Source organism: Sitodiplosis mosellana, unplaced genomic scaffold (assembly GCF_009176505.1).
Source record: "Sitodiplosis mosellana isolate CC-2019 unplaced genomic scaffold, AAFC_SMos_1.0 Smas_scaffold_3, whole genome shotgun sequence".
Classification (NCBI taxonomy): domain Eukaryota; kingdom Metazoa; phylum Arthropoda; class Insecta; order Diptera; family Cecidomyiidae; genus Sitodiplosis; species Sitodiplosis mosellana.
The window spans coordinates 38,895-60,305 of NW_022595246.1; the positions used below are offsets into that span (position 1 = coordinate 38,895).

Consider the following 21,411-nt stretch of genomic DNA (forward strand, 5'->3'; position numbering starts at 1 on the left):
GAGTTATATGGGCAATAAAACATTCAATCGCGTTTTCAAATCACCATTACATCAGGCTCCTTGCTTTGGTATTATTCTATACAATGCGGACAGCAATACGCAGTTCCCGGCAACAATGACCCAAAATGAAATGAACATTCTGTTGCATAATTACGCAACGATCGCGCTATTATTGTTTGGTGATCCAGAGTTTGTGGGCTCGTTTCCGTTATTGCACACATTCTTTTTACAAATTCTAAATCAATGCGACCGTGTTGATCCATACATCAAACTGTGCATAAAACGATCTCTTGAGCGCACATCGATAATTTTGAAGTGTCGATTTATGCTAGACTCAGGACTGGAGCCAAGTTTTTATTCATCTATAAAGAATGCAATCCTCTTCCATACCGATATCTATCCGAATGAAATTGATAAGTTGACTGAATCAGTGCCTGGAATTGCAGCTCTGAATATTCCGAGAAAACGTGTTCAATATTGTTCAGGCCTTTTAGATTTGGCTACGGATTTATTTGATGTTACTTACAGTGAGGAATATGAAAAGAAGCTGAAACTATGGAGGTTTTGGAACTACATGCTTTGTATAACTCATATATCGAACCACAAAAAACTGATACATTTCAAACAAATAGCACTGACCAAATTTCAAAATTGGCAACCGATCGAAAGCGGTCAAATAAAAATAATGTTATTGGAAGGAAAGAGTAAGGAATCATATTTGGATTATTTGGACGATGTCGATTATGATGACATTGTAAAATTGATTATTTTATTCGAAACTAAAAGATTTAAAAGACTGACGACCAACATTTGTACGAAACATATCGAGTTGGTTGAAAGTGATCAATGGTATAATATTAAACCAATTGAACAAATCAATCGATTATCGTGTGATACGTTAATGCTTCGAACTGAATTTTGTAAAGCGACTTGTGCATTGCCGACGATTTTAAAATGTTATGTAAATCAAAAGTTCAGCTTATGCAATTACGGATACCCCAAAAAAAGCTCCACAATTCATGCCCATAGTTATATACATAAATGTAAGACTTTGATTAAGAAAAAATCGGTAAATGGAAAGATAATGCAAATTCCAACTGTTGACGAACTGAAAAACTATATTGTGAGAAAAGCACCAATCGCTGTTTATCACTCAGATATTGATACGATCCTAGAGAATATCATAGAAAAATTTCGTCGATGGAAGAAATGGTATGGAAATGTAAATATAAATGAAAAGAAAAAATATTTATGGATTGATTTGGATTGGAAGAAAATATTTGATTACAAAGTTTTTTCTGGTGAAGACGAACGCTTGCAAAAGTGTGACTGTGACGCACATTTTAATCTTAATAACCGCACTAAAGAACATTTGCCTGAACTAAAGAAGGAAGATGACCAATATTTCGATACATTTTCAATGCATGAAGATGATCTTGACGATTCAATTGAGCCGGATGTTTGGCCAGAGAATTTGATGGTTTATAAATTCTACAAGGCCACAACTCTCGGTGATTTCTTTCCGGAAGGATGGAAATAGCCGAAACACAACTGAGTGTACGGACGGGAGCCTCGCCACCGTTAATATCAATTCCAAAACTTGTAACATGAATTTGAAAAGTGAACGGCCAGATTCTATATATACCTGTCTATTAGACAGTAGATTTTAAAATGTCAAATTTTATGTTAGTAGACAAAAGATTTTAAAATTTTCGATTCATTAAAATAACCTTTTTAGGATGTAAAACTATTTTTTGGTGTATTTTCGCCATACTCTAGATTTGTCAATAAACTCTGTATTATTGTTATACATTAAAATTTGTTTGGTTTACAATTGATGTTTTTGTCTTATTTCAATTACTTAAGTAAAGCCATTCTTCAATCAATTTCTTATGTTGTCCTATTCAAATTCACAATTTCTGTGTATATCCCAATCGTACCATATCAATAATAACGGCTCACAAACGTTTATTGAATTTACTTTACGACGATTCTGAAATGAAAGCACCATACACCTCCGTATCTTTGTTATCTCCAATGTTATCAGCAATTTGGTCTAAGTCAATCTCATTTCCTCGGTCTGCTGTTAAAAGTAGAAGTAATACTGTGCACAGAACTAATGCGTACTTTGCGAATTGCTGGAGATGTTGCTGCATGAGCGTGAATGGGAACAACTTGTCCGGATCAGAGCCAAGTCTAGAATTTATAAAAAAAAACATTTTAAATCAAAACTTAGTGTTTGATCCAATCTGTCAATGAAATGTTTTATTACAAGGCCCTTGTATCATGTTATATACCTTCGAATATGTGTGGATAAGCTATCATAATAAATGTTTGAAAATTGTTCGTAATGAAGGTCTCGCAATTCCTTTGTGGTACAGCCGAAAATGAAGTAGGCAACATCAATGGCTGGGGACGAATGACGTAATATTTGCCAGTCCAAAAGGCAAATTTCAAATGATTTTCTATTTTCATCATGTCTAAACATTGCATTATTCTGCCAAGCATCTCCGTGTGAGATAACTGAAGCCGATCTTGTGGCATTCAAGTCAAGACATTCAACAGCGACCGCAATCGGCTCTTTTTCGAAAAGATTCTTCATTTCGTCCAACAAATGCGCATCTTCTTCGTGTTTTAATACTTTGAATATAACTTCGACGTGTTTATTGAAGAACTCTCTGTAATAATCATCATCAGTGCGGACGAATATCTCTTTCAGATTTAAGGTGACGTCGTCATTTGATAACTTGTTGCTCTTGCCTCTTCTTGTGTCGTGCTGTTCCGATGTGTCTTTCCATTCCCGTTTTTCCGTCAGAAGAAATTTTGATTGTAGAATTGCAAATGGTGCAGCGAATCTCACTATCATTTGATTCACTTTTTTCGAAACTGGGGTATTTCTTTTTCAATTCATCGTTGAACACATATCGGCGACGTGACATTTAAAGGGGAAAAAATTGACAAGCAGAGCAAATCTTCAATTCAAACGATCGATTCGGTTTCGGAGATTGAACTGACTAATTGCTTCTTACTGACCTATTTATAAGTGCCAATAAATGCTTACGCCGCATATTCTCGCGACAGAAATATCCAGAGACGATATTTTGATTCAAAGTATTTATATTGAGAGGAGTCGCGATAATTCGGCCAAAACTCACAGGTTTGTTGATAGAACGAAGCGAAAATCAGCATATTGTCATATTGGAAGTTTTATAATTTCAGCAGTCTAAATAAAAATACATTTCGTTTCGCTTTGTTCTATCATAAACTGGTGAGCTGACGCTGCACCAGCTGTTTTGGCCGAATTATTGTGACTCCTCTCAATATAAAAATTTTTAACAAAGAAACGTCTTACATATGCATTGCTCATTTGATATTTAAAATGAACCGTAATTTTGCAAATATACGGAAATTCCGTACACAGCGGAAAATCCATTTTGTGGTGCCACTTTGAGGATTAATCTTGAGGCGGAGCGACGTTCCTTTTCATTTGGATCTTCTTTGGTAAATGACACCTGATGAACAATGCCAACGAAATTACTTTCTCCGGCTTTCGACGCTGAACTCACAAACTCAATTTCATACTCTTTCGAATTTAGCTGTTTTTCAATGGTTTCACAGATTGCTATTCGAATCAATTCACTCGGAACCATTGATAAGTCTGACTCGCCCATTTTGTTCACTTTACTCCGAAATATTTCTATGCAAATGTTGATGTAGATGACTTTTTATTTTGTAAAATTAGAATTAGGATCGCCTTCCAAAATTATTAACGTCCGACTGTTTCGGATGGTTTTGCGATACTAACTGAAGCTGGTTAAATATAGTCGAACTTAATGAATCGGCAAGCATGTATAATTTATACTTAGAGCTGTCCACGAACGGAAAATGTTCGCATTTTCGTTCGTTCATTCGTAGAATATTATTTGTTCTATTAGCACATCGTTTACACAATTATTTTTGTAGTATAGACAGAGTTATCCACGTCGTTTGTTCGTAGATTTTCTTTTCTACAAACAAACGAACATTGTTCGCAGAAAAATCAATTTTCAATTTTGTTCGCATGTTAGTTCGCTTGTTCGCAAAAAATATTAAAGTAAGTTTCATGCAAAAAGGTTATTCAATGGTTTTTGTGTTTCAAAAAGCTAAAATAATTGGCTGTTACACACTCAATATTATAGCGAAATCTATTATTAAAATAGCTTGTAGTAAACACATTCATAGCATTTCACTGTAGTTGCGATGTTACCTATTAAATTCCCCTGTGGTATGTAGTTAACAAGTGTCAAACATGAATGTGTCAGTACTACAAGGGAATTTAATAGGAAACATCGCGACTACAGGGAAATGCTATAGATGCATTTACTACAAGCCATTTTAATAATAGATGTCGCTATAATATTGAGTGTGTACATTGCTGCTTACTCAATGCCGCTTGTGTTTGCTTCGTTATATGTGGACACATTGGCTAGGGAAATTTATTAGTCAATCATTCATTCATGTATGTTTCATGCCTTTTTTTCAAATTCAAACAAACTCTTATACATACATTTAAAACCAAAAGATTCACACAGATTCACCATTAACCCTCTAATGCATTAATTTTTCCCAGGGAGTACTGGTACTTGGTTGATTTTTGGCAATAAATAATTAAAAAATATTCATAATCCTGGATTCCTCTTGGTTTAGTCAGGAAATGCGATTGACAATCAAATCCATTGTTCAAAAGTGTCAAAAATGTGTCTAATTTCGAGTTCGAATAATTTATTTTGTCAAATGTTTGTTTTTGCACACATTTTTGTTTATAACTTTACAATCACACTACATAGGCAATTATTGCCAAAGACAAAAATAAAGAGAAATCATTGACGAATAAAAATTCCTTTTGAAGCAATGTGATCCGATGTACGGTTTACGTTCTCAATGAAGTCTGGGTAGACTCCCCATATTTTCGAGAAAAAATAACTTTTCGCCAAGACACCATCCCGAAAAAGCCTATATTTGGGGATTTTTCGGCCAAAAGAGTTTTTTTAGAGTTGAAATCGAATATGAGGCCAGAAATATGTGAAAACATCACTCGATTTAGTCATGTAGGTACTTAAAATGTTCGTAAGGGATCACACTAGATGTTCAAAGGCAGTAGAGGTAGAAATCGCTTGCTTTTATCTGTCAAACCGAAGCTCATGTTTGTGATTTGCTCATTTTGGCCTGAAATTTGTCTTTTATGCCTGAATAAATTGTCGCCAAATTTCATCCAAATTGCAATCTGACAAATGCCAAAATTTTTGTATAGGTTGTAGCTACACGACGCAAGTCAAAATCTGAAAAAAGTCTACCGCCTGGGTGACTGGTAGATCAACAAATGCAAAAAATGCCGAAAAATTGCCATTTTTTCGGTCATTTTACACTGTAACTGGCCCAAAATGGGTTTTTAATGGCTAATGTCTTGATGAAAGTTATAGATATTGACGAGCCAAATAAAATCTCATCACTGGTTTTGGACGAAAATTGGCTGGAAAAATGATTTAGGTCGAAATGTTGCGATCTAAAATGGCTTCCGATATTACCTTACTCAAAAACTTGATGAATTTTGAGAAAGTGGTTTTTTTTCTAGGTTTTTCGATTTTTTGATGCCAAACCTATTTTTTTGAGGCCAATTTTCGAAAACCGATCGGGGAGTTTGAATATCTCAAAAAATATTTTTTTGGAGCAGTCTACTATACTATAGGGTCAGGTGGGGCAATTCGCGCCGTGGGGTAATTCGCGCCGTCGGCATTTTCTCGACACAGGCAATACATATACAAAAAGTTATGGTATCATTCGAAAGAGCATAAAAAACTCCATATTTGGTTGGTATACTCGACATTTTTCATTCGAGTACAGACAATTTACAGGCATAAATGTGTTTTGTGCTGGTACTGAGTTCATTTTTCGAGCTCACAGAATTTCAGCTTTGACCATTAAAATTTAATATTTTTTAAAAATATGTTGATGTATTTTGTAGCTTATCACCAGCTCTTTTTTATGGATATAAATTTGTTTTGAATATTTTAAATTTTTGTGGCTGAATCGAGCTTCAAACAGCAATACATGCTGTGGGGCAATTCGCACCACAAACGCAAGGGGCAATTAGCGTGTTTTTGGAGACCTCAATGGGGTCGGAAGGGGTGGTTGACTAAGTATTTTTGTAGCACCATCAATTACCTTTCCAACGGTACCACGAGTTTGACGATGCGTGGACTACTTCTTAGATAAACAAAAATCGGCGCAAAGTCATTTTTTCGAATTTTGGACCAAATTCGCCTGTCGACCAATAAAAAAAAGGTAGTGTCACTTTAGGCGTAATAACTTCGCTTCAAGCGGTCCAAATTCCATGAAATTTTGACACAACATCAGCGAAGGATGTAATAATCTAATACTAACACTTTTTCTGATCATAAACACATTTAAAACACTGAAAATGCGGCCGGCTCGAATTACCCCATGTGGTGGCGCGAATTACCTCACCGGCGCGAATTACCCCACCATTTTTTGATTTCACCCCAAGGGCTATATGGGACCCCAAAGGGGATCAAACCAAAAACATTTCTTCTATAAAAGTTAGGTAAAAAGACAAGGTACAAAATGATACCAAACATTCCTGATTTTTTTTAAATTTTCATGGAAATATAAAATTGTAAAAAAGTGGCGCGAATTACCCTACCTGACCCTATAAATAATATCGTAAACGATGTGCTAATAGATCAAATGCACACATCTATTGACTAGATCGAGAGGAGAGTATGTGAAAAATTCTAATATATTTTGAAAGAGGAGAGTATGTTTTTTGATGATTCTGTTGGCGTTAAAGTAGAGTATGTTGTAGTACCGTCTAGCCTCTGCGGTCTTCACGGTTTTCGCGGAACTTATAAGAGATAACAACTTGGTGTCTTGAACAAAGTTGTAGTACTCGAGGTCTTCTACAACATTGCTGAAGACATCTATCTCTTATCTCTTATCAGTTGCGCGCAAATCGCGCACGAAAAAAAGCAAATTTTATATAGAACTTTTTTTTCCTTATCATTTTTCGCGCTTTACGCGGGACTGATAAGAGATAAGAGATAAATGATTTCAGCAATGTTATAGAAGACCTCGAGTGCTACAGCTTTGCCGAAGACACCAAGTTGTTATCTCTTATCAGTTCCGCGGAAACCGTGGAAAACCGCGAGGACCCGCCAAAAATGAACATACTCGCCTTTAACCATTTTTGAGTCGAAAGAAACTTACTCTTCTCTTTCATAACAAAGTCAGATGAACTTACTCTCCTCTCGATCTAGTCAATAGACATGGCCTTGAATTCACGTGTTTTGAATGTTAATTATTGCATGTTAGTACGTTTGAAATGGCAGTGATTCACACAAAATAACAATCTGTTGCTTGACTATACAGTGTTGATTAATTGAGAGTTTATTCATTTGTGTTGACATGCAATTGGGTTTTTACACACAACTTCTTGTTCGATAACTTTAAAGGGAAAATGATGTAAAACCAATTTGATGCTTTCAAATAATTTGTTTAGTCATTTGGAAAAGAAAACAATAAAAAAAATTGTACGCTCGAAAAGTACGCCCGAAGCAGTGACATATAACGTACTCCCTTGCACGTTATATATGACAGCCGTCAGACTAACGGCGTTAGTATCCGTAGCTGCGCAACTAGCGATTTAATACAGCTGGCGCCATCTGGAATTTCTATGTACAGTGTACCGAACTACACAGAATGTGTATGATTTGTTGTTGTAAAGAATAAAAACAGGGCAAAGTAAACGTCAAACGTGACCACAGAGTTTACCTGTTGCGCAGCTACGTTAGTGTCAGCGGGACGAAATTTAACACTGACAATATTTTACACCAATTTTAGCTGTTTTTTGATATTCTTCAATAAAAAACTAATTTGAAATAAACAGAGTTGAGAGATTCTTGAACATAAACTATAAACTGTTGGAAAATGCAGCGCACAATTTTGCGCCATGGAGGAAGGAATGGTCGAAAATGGTGATCAATCACAAAAAAAAACAAAAAATAAGAAATATTTGAAAACACAGAAAAATCATTACAGTGCTACAAAAGCTTAGACATATCCCAATCGCACCATATCCACAGCAACGTCTCGTAAACGTTTATTGAGTTTGACGCGTGACTTTTCCGATATATAAGATTTTGCATCGTGTTGTTTGCCACTTAACGCATCTTTTGATTTTTGATCCAAATCAATTACTCCCATTTCGTCTGCTGTAATAACTGGAAGTAGGAGCATGGCCAAAATCAAGCCATATTTTCCAAATTTACGGAAATGTTTTTGCATCAACGCATGCGGAAAGAGCTGTTCCACATCCGAACCCAATCTGAAATAAATGGAAACATCACCTTTACTATAATGAAATATTCACCAATCACTTAAATTTTGGAACAAGACCGATTTTTGCTTGATATAAAATTGACTTGAAAACATGTGCCATCATTCATAAGGGAAATCAGTGTTGTACCTCCTAGTGTGTGCAGCTAAGCTGTCATAGTAAACCTTCAGAAGATGTTCGTAATGCACATCTCGTAGCTCTTTGGTGGTGGAACAGAACAAAAAATATACGATGTCAATGATCGGCGATACATGTTTTGAACATTGCCAATCCAAAAAGCACATCTCAATTGGTTTTCCACTTTTATCACAGCTGAACATAATATTATTCTGCCAAACATCTCCGTGTATTATGACTGAAGCGGACCCGGCTGATTCCAAATCTAGACAATCACCAATGATATAAATCGCTTCTCTTTTGAATAAAGTTTTCATTTTATTCAAAACATTGGCATCTTCTTCTGCGGCTAGTAAATTCAAAACAAATTCGGATTGTCTATTAAGGGGTTCTCTTATGTGGGCATTGTCTGGGCGTAGATGCACCTCAATTAAATCTGAAGACAATTCTTTGAACTTTTCCGGATGTTGATCTTTCAAGGCAAACGAAAGTGCGTGTAACTTGCCCAACGCTTTCATCACCATACGTGCATGATCGACGGTAACTTCTTTGGTGAATTTGTCGATGATCGCCATATTTCGAACACTTAAATCCTCGAAGAAAAGGCTTTCGTTGGGTTCCTCGTCGATGGTTCGATAACACTTTGGATATTCAACAAAACCATTCTCCTCAATTGCTACACCCTTTGAATGTTGGAAATGTCGAAAAAATGGCAAAACCTATGATAAAGATACTAGTTTCGTCATAACATATACTTCATTTCTATTCTATGTAATTCACATCCTTATTTAATTTTTTTAATGGTTTACCTCGTTGTACATTCGCATTTCTCGTAGAAAAAATGGTCGCGAATTGAAAATCTCCCGACGAGCGGCATTTTGCGGAGCGACCTTGACTATTAGTTCATTATGTTTTTTTTCGCCATCTTTTTTGAACGACACACGATGCACGATCCCAACGAAATTCGTTTCTCCCACCTTCGACGCATTGTAAATCCCATTGATTTGGTAATCTTTTGATTTTAGCTGGTTTTCAATGGTTTCATGAAGCGCCAAACGAATGACTTCACTTGGAATTTCTGATGAGTCTAATTGAATCATATTTACCCCTTTCGATCGAGTAAAATGTTAGAATATTCGCTTTTTCTTCTCACTTAAAATGTAAATATTTACAAATTCAATCTTTACTTTCACGAACAATACAAAATTTAATTTTTTTTTTCTTCAGAACTACGGATACTTACATTACGGAACTCAGAGTGAAACTTATGTCTATTTGTTTAACTGTCGCCTACCTAATGTTGAAACAATACTACGTGCAACTAGACAAAATGTATGCAATTTATTCATGCATCCCGTTGCACTGAGTTGCATTTGAACTTGGCATTGAATTTATGTCGTCATGACCATTAGTTCTATCAATCATGTCAATGAAAAGTTGCGTCATAAATAATTGTAATGAAATGCAATGTGTTTGTCGGTTGTACAGCGATCGAGTGACCGTGGTGCAATTGTTTGCATTAGCGTAAATGACAGGCGTGAAGCGGCAAATTGTTGTATATGAATATTAGAGAGACGATAGATGAAATTTGTTGGCAACATATGAATTCCGCTCATATTATTCTTGTGTGTTGAACATTTGCTTCAAACTAGTTTATCGTAATCAAACGATCGCTCCGTCAATTTCAATTACGTTGTTATCATTACTTAGAACTGTCTAAATTCAGTAAATATGGGGAAAGGTCGATGCCACATCAAAGCACGTGTAAGGAATTTGAAGAAAAATTCAAATGCATTGCAAATATTTCTTTCTTATTGGGCTATTTTATTTGATCACAAAACAAACAAGAGAAGAATTAATAAATTTGAAGAGAAATGGAAAAGAAAACAATTTTTAGATATACTCCAATCGCACCATATCAATAACAACATCTCGCAAACGTTCATTGAATTTATTACGCGATTTTTCCGATATGAAAATATTTTCATCGGTTGTTTCGCCTTTTTCAATACTTTCTGCAAGATCATCCAGATTGACTCCATTCCCTTGCTCCGTTGTCAGCATTGGAAGTAGCATTGTGGCCAAAAGCAATCCGAATTTCCCAAATTTACGGAAATGTTCTTGCATCATTTGTTTTGGGAATAGTTTTTCCGGATCGGAGCCCAATCTATTCGTGGTGTTTTGAAAATGAAAAAAAAACATAAAAATTATTATCAAATAATTAGAAGAAAAATCATTGAAAATGTGTACCACGTACTTTTGAATATGTGTAGACAAGCTCTCGTGATAGACTTTCAAGAAATCATCATAGTGAGCGTCTCTCAGCTGTTTTGTTGTACAACAGAACATGTAATAAACGATATCAATGATTGGCGACGAATGCCGCGATATTTGCCAGTCCAAGAGACAGATTTCGATCGGTTTCCCGTTTTTATCATATCTGAACATTGTATTATTTTGCCATGCGTCCCCATGTGATATGACAGTAGCGGGTCCAGTTAGCTCTACCTCAAGGCAATCAGCAGCAATATCCATTGGATGTTTTTCGAAAAGTTTCTTCACTTTGGCCACCAAATGAGCGTCCTCTTCACCAGACAATACATTTACAATACTATTTGTATTTTTCACAAAATATTCTCTTAAGTATGGATCATTTCGACGAATGAAAACTTCACTCAAATCCGATGAAAGTTCTTTAAATTTCTCTGGCTGTTGATCTTTCAAGGCAAACGAAAGTGCGTGTAACTTGCTCAACGCTTTCATCACCAAACGAACATGATCGGCTGTAATTTCTTCCGTGTAACGATCGATGATGTGAAGGTCACGCACACTCAAATCTTCGAGTAGAACACATTCACTCGGTTCTTTGTCAACGGTTCGATAGCATTTTGGGTATTCAGTAAAGCCGTTTTCTTCAAGAATCACACCTTTCGATGCTTCAAACGTCCGAAAATACGGTAACACCTGTGTACAAAATAAACATTTACATATTTGTGGCTTGTGGTTCGTTTTCATTTTCGTTAATTCAAACGATGTAATTTACCTCATTGTACATGTAGATCTCACGTAGGAAGCAAATTCTAGACATAAACTGTGAACGTCGTGCCACATTTTGAGGTGCAACTTTTAGAATCAATTTCGACGCAGCATTTTTATCGGTTTCATCGTTTTTATTGAATGCTACTCGATAAACGACACCAACGAAATTATTTTCACCCGCTGTTGATGCTGATGTAATACTGACGCTGTATTTATTCGACTTTAGTTTGTTTTCGATCGTTTCACAAAGTGCTGCGCGAATTACATCACCCGGAATTTCAGATAAATCCATTTCAACCATTATTCTTGCGTATTCAAATTACGGTCTTTTTTATTGTTTTGGTTTTTTGTCTTCAATTTTTGCTTTGATTTAGAATCTTTCTCTTCTTCTTAATATTCAAAGAATTCACTCAAAATCGGAATGAATACTTGTTATGCTGGCACCTAAACTAAAATTGTGACTGAAACTACCGAGGTATTGAGCTACTATCACACACCCATTACAACGAACCAAACTACTTTTAAACGAATGTTCAATCAACAACCATACGATATGAATAGTTAAACCAAACTGAATTGAGTTTGACAGATGATTGCTATTTATTGCCATTAGATTCTACGCACTATCTATTAAATAATATATTCGCTTCCAAAATAGGTACAGCAGGTGGTCGACTAGATCATGATCTTCAGCCGGTGACTAAGCAATTTAATGGTGTTTCATGCAACCAAAATCACTGACCCGTTGCGGATTACGTATATGATTTCTCTTCTGACCGAGATCGAGTTTTAAATCACAACATTCAAATTGTTGAATTGTCTTGTTGTATTCCAATCACATAAGAGTTGTTTGAGTTCAGAACATTCATCAGAGAGAAACCACCAGGCTTTGCTACGTCACGAATACATCACGCTGAATATATTTATGCAATAAATGTAGTGCGCCCATTTTGCAGACTCTGAATAAAGCTTGTCTTTACTACTCCATAGCGATCGCATCAACCTAATTGCGTAAAGTTGGCGGTAGTAAATGCAAGCAGACTCTGTTCACTGCAAAGCTAGCACACCGTATTTATCACATAAATTTATTCAGCCTGATATATTTATGACGTAGCATTACACAGATAATTGTTTACATTTTGTGCTGACTAATGATGAAAAATCGTTTCAAACGTAGTTACACGTGTGATCAGTGTTTGGTTGAGATAATACCGCATGTGCCACATAGTGTTCACTCAATGGTCAATAATGACCTTCAGAATGGCAGAATAAATTTATTTGGTTTCGTTTACTGCTTCATTTGCATATATTTGTATTTTATCATATTAAAAGAACATTTAAACTGACACGACCAAATTGTTCGCTGTCAAACCTTGTCTCGCTCACGCCAACTGTCACACTGACTCGTTCGTGTACGAATTGCTGTTAGCGTAAAAGAGATGTTGTTCGCAGTGAAATCAGTTTAGATGTTCTTTGATGTATCATGCTAATATCGGAATATTTTTCAAACAATCAATATTTTAGACATATCCCAGTCGTGCCATATCGACAACAACATCTCTCATACTAGTACGTTTGTTGAATTTATTACGCGAATTTTCTGATGTAAAACTGTCAAATACGTCAAAATCTTTGCTGTCTTCATAATTGATTCCATGATTGGCGATGAATAGCGTGCTAATTTCCAATCCAAGAGGCTTATTTCAATCGGTTTTCCATTTTCATCGCATCGAAACATGGTATTGTTCTATTTGTACATTCGGAATATTAGTCTTATTCTCTTTCACTGGAGATTAGTTCTTATTTTCATATTCACGTATTTGATTGTAATTACCTGTCAGGCATCACCATGTGATATCACTGAACCAGGATCGGTCCCATCCAAACACTAAGTGCACCGTTCTCAAAGACTTTCTTCATTTTCGCCAATAAATGGGTATCATTTTCATTTTTCAACACTTTGAATATGCCCTCAGCTTGTTCGTCAAGATATTCTTTTACAAAAGCATCGTAAGAATGCTTTACAAGAACATCTCTTTAAGACTCGACACAAATTCTTTGAATTTTTCTGGTTGTTGATCTCTCAATGCAAATGAAATAATTTACTCAACGCTTTCATGAACAAATATACGTGATCAGCGGTAACTTCTTGGGTGTATCGATCAATTATAACAAAGTCTTGAACGCTTAGATCTTTAAGAAAGAGATTTTCATTTTGCTCCATGTCAACAGTTCGATAACACTTTGGATATTCAATAAAACCATTCTCCGCAATCACAATACCTCTTGATTGTTCAAACTCTCTAAGAAACGGCAAGATCTATTTGCAATCGATCGTATTCAAGGTATTAGTTCTTTAATTAAAGATTATAATCATTTCCGGCGTAGTTATTAAATTATTTACCTTATCGTACACGTTGATCTCCCGCAAAAATAATGGTCGAGAAGAAAACTGATTTCGACGAGCTTCAGTTTGTGGTGCGAATTTAAGAATCAAATTTTCTTGTTTGCCTTCACCCTCTTCGTTGAGAGTAACACGATGAATAATGCCAAAAAATTACTCTCGCCGGCTGTTGACGCAGAACTCAAAACAATTTCATAATTTTTTGATTTCAATTTCTTTCCGATGGTTTCACAGAGAGCTGCACCAATCACATCGGTTGGAATATCCGAAAAATCTGATTGCGCCATATTTGAATCAATTTCAATTTAAAAGAATTCGGTTTTCGTAAAAAATTAACAAATCAATACTGCTGACTGACTATATCAAAAATACTTGAACACTGTGCGAAACTGAATAGTTACGATCAATTTTATCCTGATAACCGTGAATAATTCAATAAACCAAGAGTTCAAGTTCTTCCCGATGAAATTATCTCATTTTATCTTATCTTATTTTTGGTTCTCTTTAAAGTTATCAACTACGACTCGAATTGTACAGACATCCAAATTAAATTCCAAGTATGGTATTAGCAATTGCAAAAAAAGTATGGTATCAGCAGTGGCTGGACAAAGTAGTAAACGTATAAAAGAGAAAATCAATACCAAGTGATAATTCAGCTGACTGATGGAGCTTCATCTAAAAAGAATTACGTATAATTTTAGTTGGAATACAGAATGTATCATTACTCTCTGAGTTCCATCACATGGAATGATACGTGTGACGGCATATTTTTACACGTAACTTCGTTCCCAGTGCGCCGACCACTTGCTACATATAATAACGTCTGGTTTCTAATATTCGGATACGTTCGCTCTATATATAGCAAGTGCTCGGCGCACTGGGAACGAAGTTCCGTGTGAAAATATGCCATCACACGTATCATTCCATGTAATGGAACTCAGAGAGTATTATATAACTGAAGATAAAACTGAAGTATATAGGCAAATAACCATTAAAAACATCGATAATTCTGTCATAAATATTGTGTTTGACCATTTAACAAGAATCAACACGCAAAAAACGAAATAACATTTTTTCTCTTTTAACACGAGTATCGATACATTGTTGCAAAGAATAACGTGATCACAAATGATAATTAATTCACCTTTTTGTGCCGAATTAAGTAAACATTTTCGAATAGCAAATTGCCCCTAGAAAAGTTCCACATATAAAATCTTGAAGTCATTTCAATGTTTGTGACAATGAAAGCAGATCAAATATCAAAAATCCGTCAGGCGGGATCGGAAGCAAATGCAATTATCTACAAATTGAGGTATTTATCATTAAAACAGTGATATTTAATTAAAATCAATTGCAAATTTTCTGTGTTTTGTGTTGTAAATTTATTTGCACAATTTATTTCAATTGAACTACGGAAATAAATTTTGAAAAAAATCAAATCAAAACCATACAATCCTTTCTATTTAAAATTTGTTTTGAAAGTCACTCTGTAAAGAAAAGGTAGGCTTTTGTCATGAATCCAAATTCATTTTTTGAAGAATTTTGGGAGATTTTCTCAATATTTTGGACGAATTTTAAAATATTTTCGACAAAATTTGAATTTCAGAATAGGAGACGAAAACAGATTTGGACGTTTTTATAATATTTTCTTCGAAACAGCCCAAAAAAAAGAGAAAATCGGCCAAAAATTTCGGATTTTTTATAATATTTTTTGGACGATTTTTTGATTTTTCCGGACGATTTCTGAAGCAACCATGAGTAAGAATGACAAAATTCAAGTCAACATTTTTTTTTCGATTACATTTATTTGAATTGTATGTATAAACTCTTGTGTACATAAATAATGATGATTTTAATTTTTTTAGTCATCTCATCGTATTGATACTGTGTGAATATTTCATTGTTGCTTCAAACATTCAGACATATCCCAATCGAACCATATCGATAACAACATCTCTCAAACGTTTGTTGAATTTAATTCGTGAATTGTCTGAAATGAACGAATTAAATGCATCCAAATCTTCTTTGTTTTCGAAATTGTTCTCTTTGTTCTTTTCAAATTTGACAGCGAGTTCATCGAGATCCAATCCATTTCCTCGGTCTGTTGTTATCATTGGAAGCAGTACTGTCGATAGAACCAATCCAAATTTTGCGTATTTGCGGAAATGCTCTAGCATCACTGCAAATGGGAACAATTTTTCCGGATCAGAGCCCAATCTAAAATTATTTCAATTAATTGATTATTATAGCTATTGTTTCTTATCAGTCTTCCTTATCACGTGTTTTAAAAGAAGTGAGTGACTTTTAATCAAAAGTGCCGCACATACCTTCGAATGTGCGCCGATAAGCTTTCATGATAAGCTTTCAGGAAGTCATCGTAATGCGCGTCTCGAAGTTCTTTTGTAGTGCAACAAAATATAAAGTAAACAATATCAATGATTGGCGACGAATAGCGTGATACCTGCAAATCCAAGAGGCAGATTTCAATTGGTTTTCCATTTTCATCATATCGAAACATCAAATTATTCTGCCACGAGTCTCCATGAGAAATCACCGAACCCGGATCGGTACCATCTAAATCAAGACATTCAAGAGCAGTTTTAAATGCACCATTTTCAAAGACTTTCTTCATTTTCGCCAATAAATGTGCATCTTCTGCGTTATCCAACACTTTGAATATGCTCTCAGCTTGATTATCAAAGAATTCTCCGATAAATTCTTCGTTTGCACGCAAAAACATCTCTTTTAAACTCGATGCAAGTTCCTTGAATTTCTCTGGCTGTTGATCTTTCAATGCGAATGAAATAGCGTGTAACTTGCCCAACGCTTTCATGAACAAGTATACGTGATCAGCGGTAACTTCTTGGGTGTATCGATCAATTATAGCGAAATCTCGAACGCTTAGATCTTCAAGAAAGAGACTTTCACTTGGCGCCTCGTCAATAGTTCGATAACACTTTGGATATTCAACAAAACCATCTTCTTCAATAACAACACCCTTCGATTGTTCAAACTCTTTAAGAAACGGCAAGATCTGTGTGCAATTGAGCTTATTAGTTCGTTAACAATTTTCAGCCTAGTTTTCAGTTCAAGTTAAATTTATTGTATTTACCTTGTCGTACATGTTGATTTCCTGCAAAAATAACGCCCGAGAATTGAATTGATCTCGACGTGTCTCATTCTGCGGTGCGACTTTAAGAATCAACTTTTCCTGTTTTTCTTCATCATTTTTGTTAAATGATACTCGGTGAACGATGCCAACAAAGTTACTTTCCCCGGCCTTTGACGCAGAACTCACAACAGTTTTATAATTTTTCGACTTTAATTTCTTTTCGATGGTTTCATGGAGGGCTGCGCGAATTGCATCGGTTGGAATGTCTGATAAATCTGATTCAGCCATTTTTTATTTTGTAAATTTTATTTCAACTTTTTTTTGCGAAATATTTTCTTTGAACAATGTTTTAAGCGATGAAATCAAATGAGTTTAATTCGATTATTAGAAAATTAGTTTCTCTTCTCAAAAGCTTCACTTTGTTTTAGTCCGTCGAAAAGTTACTAAAACACTGCGCAAATCTGGTTAATTACGATCAATTTTATCGTAACAACTACGCGGATTTTCATTTAATCAATTGAAGTAGGTGAATACTATTATACCTAAATAGTTTTAGTGATTTAAGATAAAATTGTTTGTTTGTATCGTTATCTTGAATCGTCTTTTAAAATGATAAATCACAACTAACTCTGTAGATAAAGTGAACTAAACTAAACTTTAGATACCATAAGAGCAACCAATGAATGCTGATATAAAACTACATGCAACCAGACAAATCTATGCTATTTATTTGTGCAGTCCATGAGTGCTGCTTGAACTTGGCATTGCAGTTGCAAAACGTCATTACCACCCGTCCCATCAATCATGTCACTTGAATAAATAATAGCATTCCATGTCAAGCGAATGATTTTAATAAATTTCAATCAAGCACTGGTTCGGAGATAGAAATATGTTTACCTAGATGTTTTATACTGTATAAATATGCAAAACATAGAGGCGTACGGACGCGACCATACGACGAACGTATCAACAGAGCAATCGTTGTTCGCTGTGTACTATATTCATACTCACACTTACGCGTGCGTCTCTCAATACACAGGAGATCGTGCATTGTGATTCGATACGTTCGTCGCACGGTCGTCCGTACGTACGCGTCTATGCTTGGCATATTTATCTTACATATTTCTATCTCCGAACCAGTATTTGATTTCAATTTGTTCCGGCCAACGCCAACATTTGCTAAACAAATAATAATTGAACATAATCGGTTGAATAACTACAACAGAACTTCTAATCAACGTTTTTTTCGATTGCAATTTAATTGAATTGTTTGTTGTCTAAACGCGTCTAACGTGCAAAGCATTAATGATGTTTTGTCTTATCGATACATTTTTAAATAATTTTTCTGTTGTTGTTTCAAACATTCAGACATATCCTAATCGCGCCATGTCGCCAACAACATCTCTCAAACGTTTGTTGAATTTATTACGCGAATTGTCTGAAATGAACGAATTAAATGCATCCAAATCTTCTTTGTTTTCGAAATTGTTCTCTTTGTTCTTTTCAAATTTGACAGCGAGTTCATCGAGATCCAATCCATTTCCTCGGTCTGTTGTTATCATTGGAAGCAATACTGTCGATAGAACCAATCCAAATTTTGCGTATTTGCGGAAATGCTCCAGCATCACTGCAAATGGGAACAACTTTTCCGGATCAGAGCCCAATCTAAAATTATTTCAATTAATTGATTATTATAGCTATTGATTCTAATCGCGTGTTTCAAAAGTGGTGAGTGACTTTTAATCAAATATACCGCACGTACCTTCGAATGTGCGCCGATAAGCTTTCGTGATAAACTTTCAGGAAGTCATCGTAATGATCGTCTCGAAGCTCTTTCGTTGTGCAACAAAACATAAAGTAAACAATGTCAATGATTGGCGACGAATAGCGTGATATTTGCCAATCCAAGAGGCTTATTTCAATTGGTTTTCCATTTTTGTCATAACGAAACATTAAATTATTTTGCCACGAGTCTCCATGAGAAATCACCGAACCCGGATCGGTACCATCTAAATCAAGACATTCAAGAGCGACATTCATTGCCCCATTTTCGAAAACTTTCTTCATTTTCGCCAATAAATGTGCATCTTCTGCATTTTCCAACACTTTGAATATGCTCTCAGCTTGTTTGTCAAAGAATTCTCCAATAAATTCTTCGTTTGCACGCAAAAACATCTCTTTTAAACTCGATGCAAGTTCCTTGAATTTCTCTGGCTGTTGATCTTTCAATGCGAATGAAATAGCATGTAACTTGCCCAACGCTTTCATGAACAAGTATACGTGGTCAGTGGTCACCTCTTGGGTGTATCGATCGATGATAGCGAAACCTCGAACACTAAGGTCCTCAAGGAAAAGACATTCATTTGGCTCCTCGTCAATAGTTCGATAACATTTTGGATATTCAACAAAGCCATTCTCTTCGATTGCTACACCCTTTGACATCTCAAACTGTCGAAAAAATGGCAAGATCTATTTGCACATTCGTAATATTAGTCCTTTTTTGCACAAGTTCCACTTATTCTAGATTTGAATTTTCAATTTTTCTAAATTTACCTCGTTGTACGTGCTAATCTCCTGCAAAAATAACGGGCGAGAATTGAACTGAGTTCGACGAGCTAGATGTAGCGGTGCGACTTTAAGAATCAACTTTTCTAGTTTGTCTTCACCCTCTTTGTTGAATGTTACACGATGAACGATGCCAATGAAATTACTTTCGCCCGCTTTTGATGCAGAGGTTATGGTTATTTTATAATTTTTCGATTTTAATTTCGTTTCGATGGTTTCACAGAGTGCTGTGCGAACAACTTCAGTTGGAATCTCCGTCAAATCTGATTCAGCCATGTTCAGCTATGCAACTATTTATATCCGTATTTATTTGATAGAGATAAAGGTTTCTTTTCCAACGCATGTAATGGATTGAATTGATTCCTTTTAAGCTATTTGCTCAAAATATAAATGCAAATTTCGTCAACTAAAATAATTTTGTCAAAAGTTTTGATAAACTAATTTTGTTAAGAGCGTTGTTTCAAAATCGATCACAATTCACTATACTGGATTGAATTGACTTTCAGATATCACAGTGCCAAATGTTGGAACAAAACTGCATGCGACTGGGCAAAACTGTGCAATTTATTGTCTCATTGAATGCAATGAGTACAATTTGAACTTGACATTGATTCCGAAGCGTCATTACCACGAGATCCATCAATCATGCAATTTAATAATAGCATATTCCATAGGAAGAGAAATGATTTCAATAAAATGCAATTTGTGTAGGTGAACACCATCAATTACAAAACTACATTCCTGTGTCTGATATACATATATATAATCATAACCGAATGTTTTTTAGCACTACATGAAATGTAGAGCTACTAATCTGCTCATTTTTTTTCTTAAGAATTTTCGAGTGATGAAACAAATTATGGTGAATTTGAATTTTATGCTCATATTTTTTATTTAATTTAAAACAGGTGCACTAACGACAAATTAGTGCACAATATCTCAAAGCGTCAATCAAATTTTCATTATAGAATATTTTTGAAAATTACATTAATTTTTCGTATAATATTTTCTGAGATGTGTTTCGTTCTAGGAACAAAAAAGGCGAATTCGTTGTGAAAATCGTTTAAGTTTCCTCTCTTGAAATGAAAAAAGTAGAAATTCGGCGTAACATTCAAAAAAGTTTTATTTATGAATAACAATTATAAATAGTTGGGAACAATTCGACAATTTCAAGACATTATGAGTAATCGTACAATGAATTTTTTTTAAAAAAATGCATAAATTTACCCGTTTGTTCTTGGGTTTATCCACAGCCAAACGACAGATGAAATTTCGAATGACATGTTTGAGGTTGCGGGTGATGAGCTAGGCGGCGTTGATATCGTTTTGATATGTGTTTTTCCTTAAAACGATACCAACGCCGCCTGACTCATCACCCGCAACCTCAAACATGTCATTCGAAATTTCATCTATCTTTTGACCGTAGGTTTATCACACAAAGTGGATCCAACCAGATAAATCAAAAATTCTCGACGTAATTAAGCGATTTAAATGCTTGTTTTCCTTCGATTTGCCGCGAAAGTGGTAGAACAAACGTAGATATTTTTTTTAAATTTACCCAGTTGTTCTTCGGCCTAACACGCAAAGTCAGTGAAACCAACCAGATAAATCACCAAAATGAATAAAACTGATGTGTGCAACTTGCATTAGTTATTTGACCTTTAATCTTGGTTAAAAGGTATCACGGCATTACTTGCTCTCGAGCATCGTATAACCCAGAACCACTCAATAAAAAAACTACGCTACAAATATTACGCGTGTATTCCCTGCGCACGCTACGTT

At 35.2% G+C, this 21,411-nt stretch overlaps 4 protein-coding genes across 4 annotated transcripts; all 4 read right to left on the reverse strand.

Annotated features, from left to right (window-relative positions):
* Positions 1–1,748: 1,748 nt before the first annotated feature.
* Positions 1,749–9,814, reverse strand: LOC129565593 (uncharacterized). The gene is made up of 8 exons (XM_055440611.1): positions 9,753–9,814; positions 9,319–9,661; positions 8,522–9,228; positions 8,128–8,380; positions 3,405–3,596; positions 3,034–3,182; positions 2,298–2,897; positions 1,749–2,196 (listed from the first exon to the last, which is right to left on the reverse strand). The coding sequence occupies exons 2-8, from the start codon at positions 9,607–9,609 to the stop codon at positions 1,983–1,985; spliced, it is 2,406 nt and encodes an 801-aa protein (XP_055296586.1). The 5' UTR covers positions 9,610–9,661; positions 9,753–9,814; the 3' UTR covers positions 1,749–1,982.
* Positions 9,815–10,312: 498 nt separating this feature from the next.
* Positions 10,313–14,123, reverse strand: LOC129565587 (uncharacterized). The gene is made up of 5 exons (XM_055440603.1): positions 13,953–14,123; positions 13,383–13,868; positions 11,553–13,295; positions 10,767–11,473; positions 10,313–10,676 (listed from the first exon to the last, which is right to left on the reverse strand). Exons 3-5 carry the CDS (start codon positions 11,847–11,849, stop codon positions 10,403–10,405), a joined length of 1,278 nt encoding a protein of 425 aa, XP_055296578.1. The 5' UTR covers positions 11,850–13,295; positions 13,383–13,868; positions 13,953–14,123; the 3' UTR covers positions 10,313–10,402.
* Positions 14,124–15,310: 1,187 nt separating this feature from the next.
* LOC129565584 (uncharacterized) lies at positions 15,311–17,779 on the reverse strand. The gene is made up of 3 exons (XM_055440601.1): positions 17,065–17,779; positions 16,280–16,986; positions 15,311–16,169 (listed from the first exon to the last, which is right to left on the reverse strand). Exons 1-3 carry the CDS (start codon positions 17,350–17,352, stop codon positions 15,869–15,871), a joined length of 1,296 nt encoding a protein of 431 aa, XP_055296576.1. The 5' UTR covers positions 17,353–17,779; the 3' UTR covers positions 15,311–15,868.
* Positions 17,780–18,300: 521 nt separating this feature from the next.
* Positions 18,301–20,188, reverse strand: LOC129565586 (uncharacterized). The gene is made up of 3 exons (XM_055440602.1): positions 19,618–20,188; positions 18,827–19,533; positions 18,301–18,729 (listed from the first exon to the last, which is right to left on the reverse strand). Exons 1-3 carry the CDS (start codon positions 19,903–19,905, stop codon positions 18,429–18,431), a joined length of 1,296 nt encoding a protein of 431 aa, XP_055296577.1. The 5' UTR covers positions 19,906–20,188; the 3' UTR covers positions 18,301–18,428.
* Positions 20,189–21,411: the final 1,223 nt, after the last annotated feature.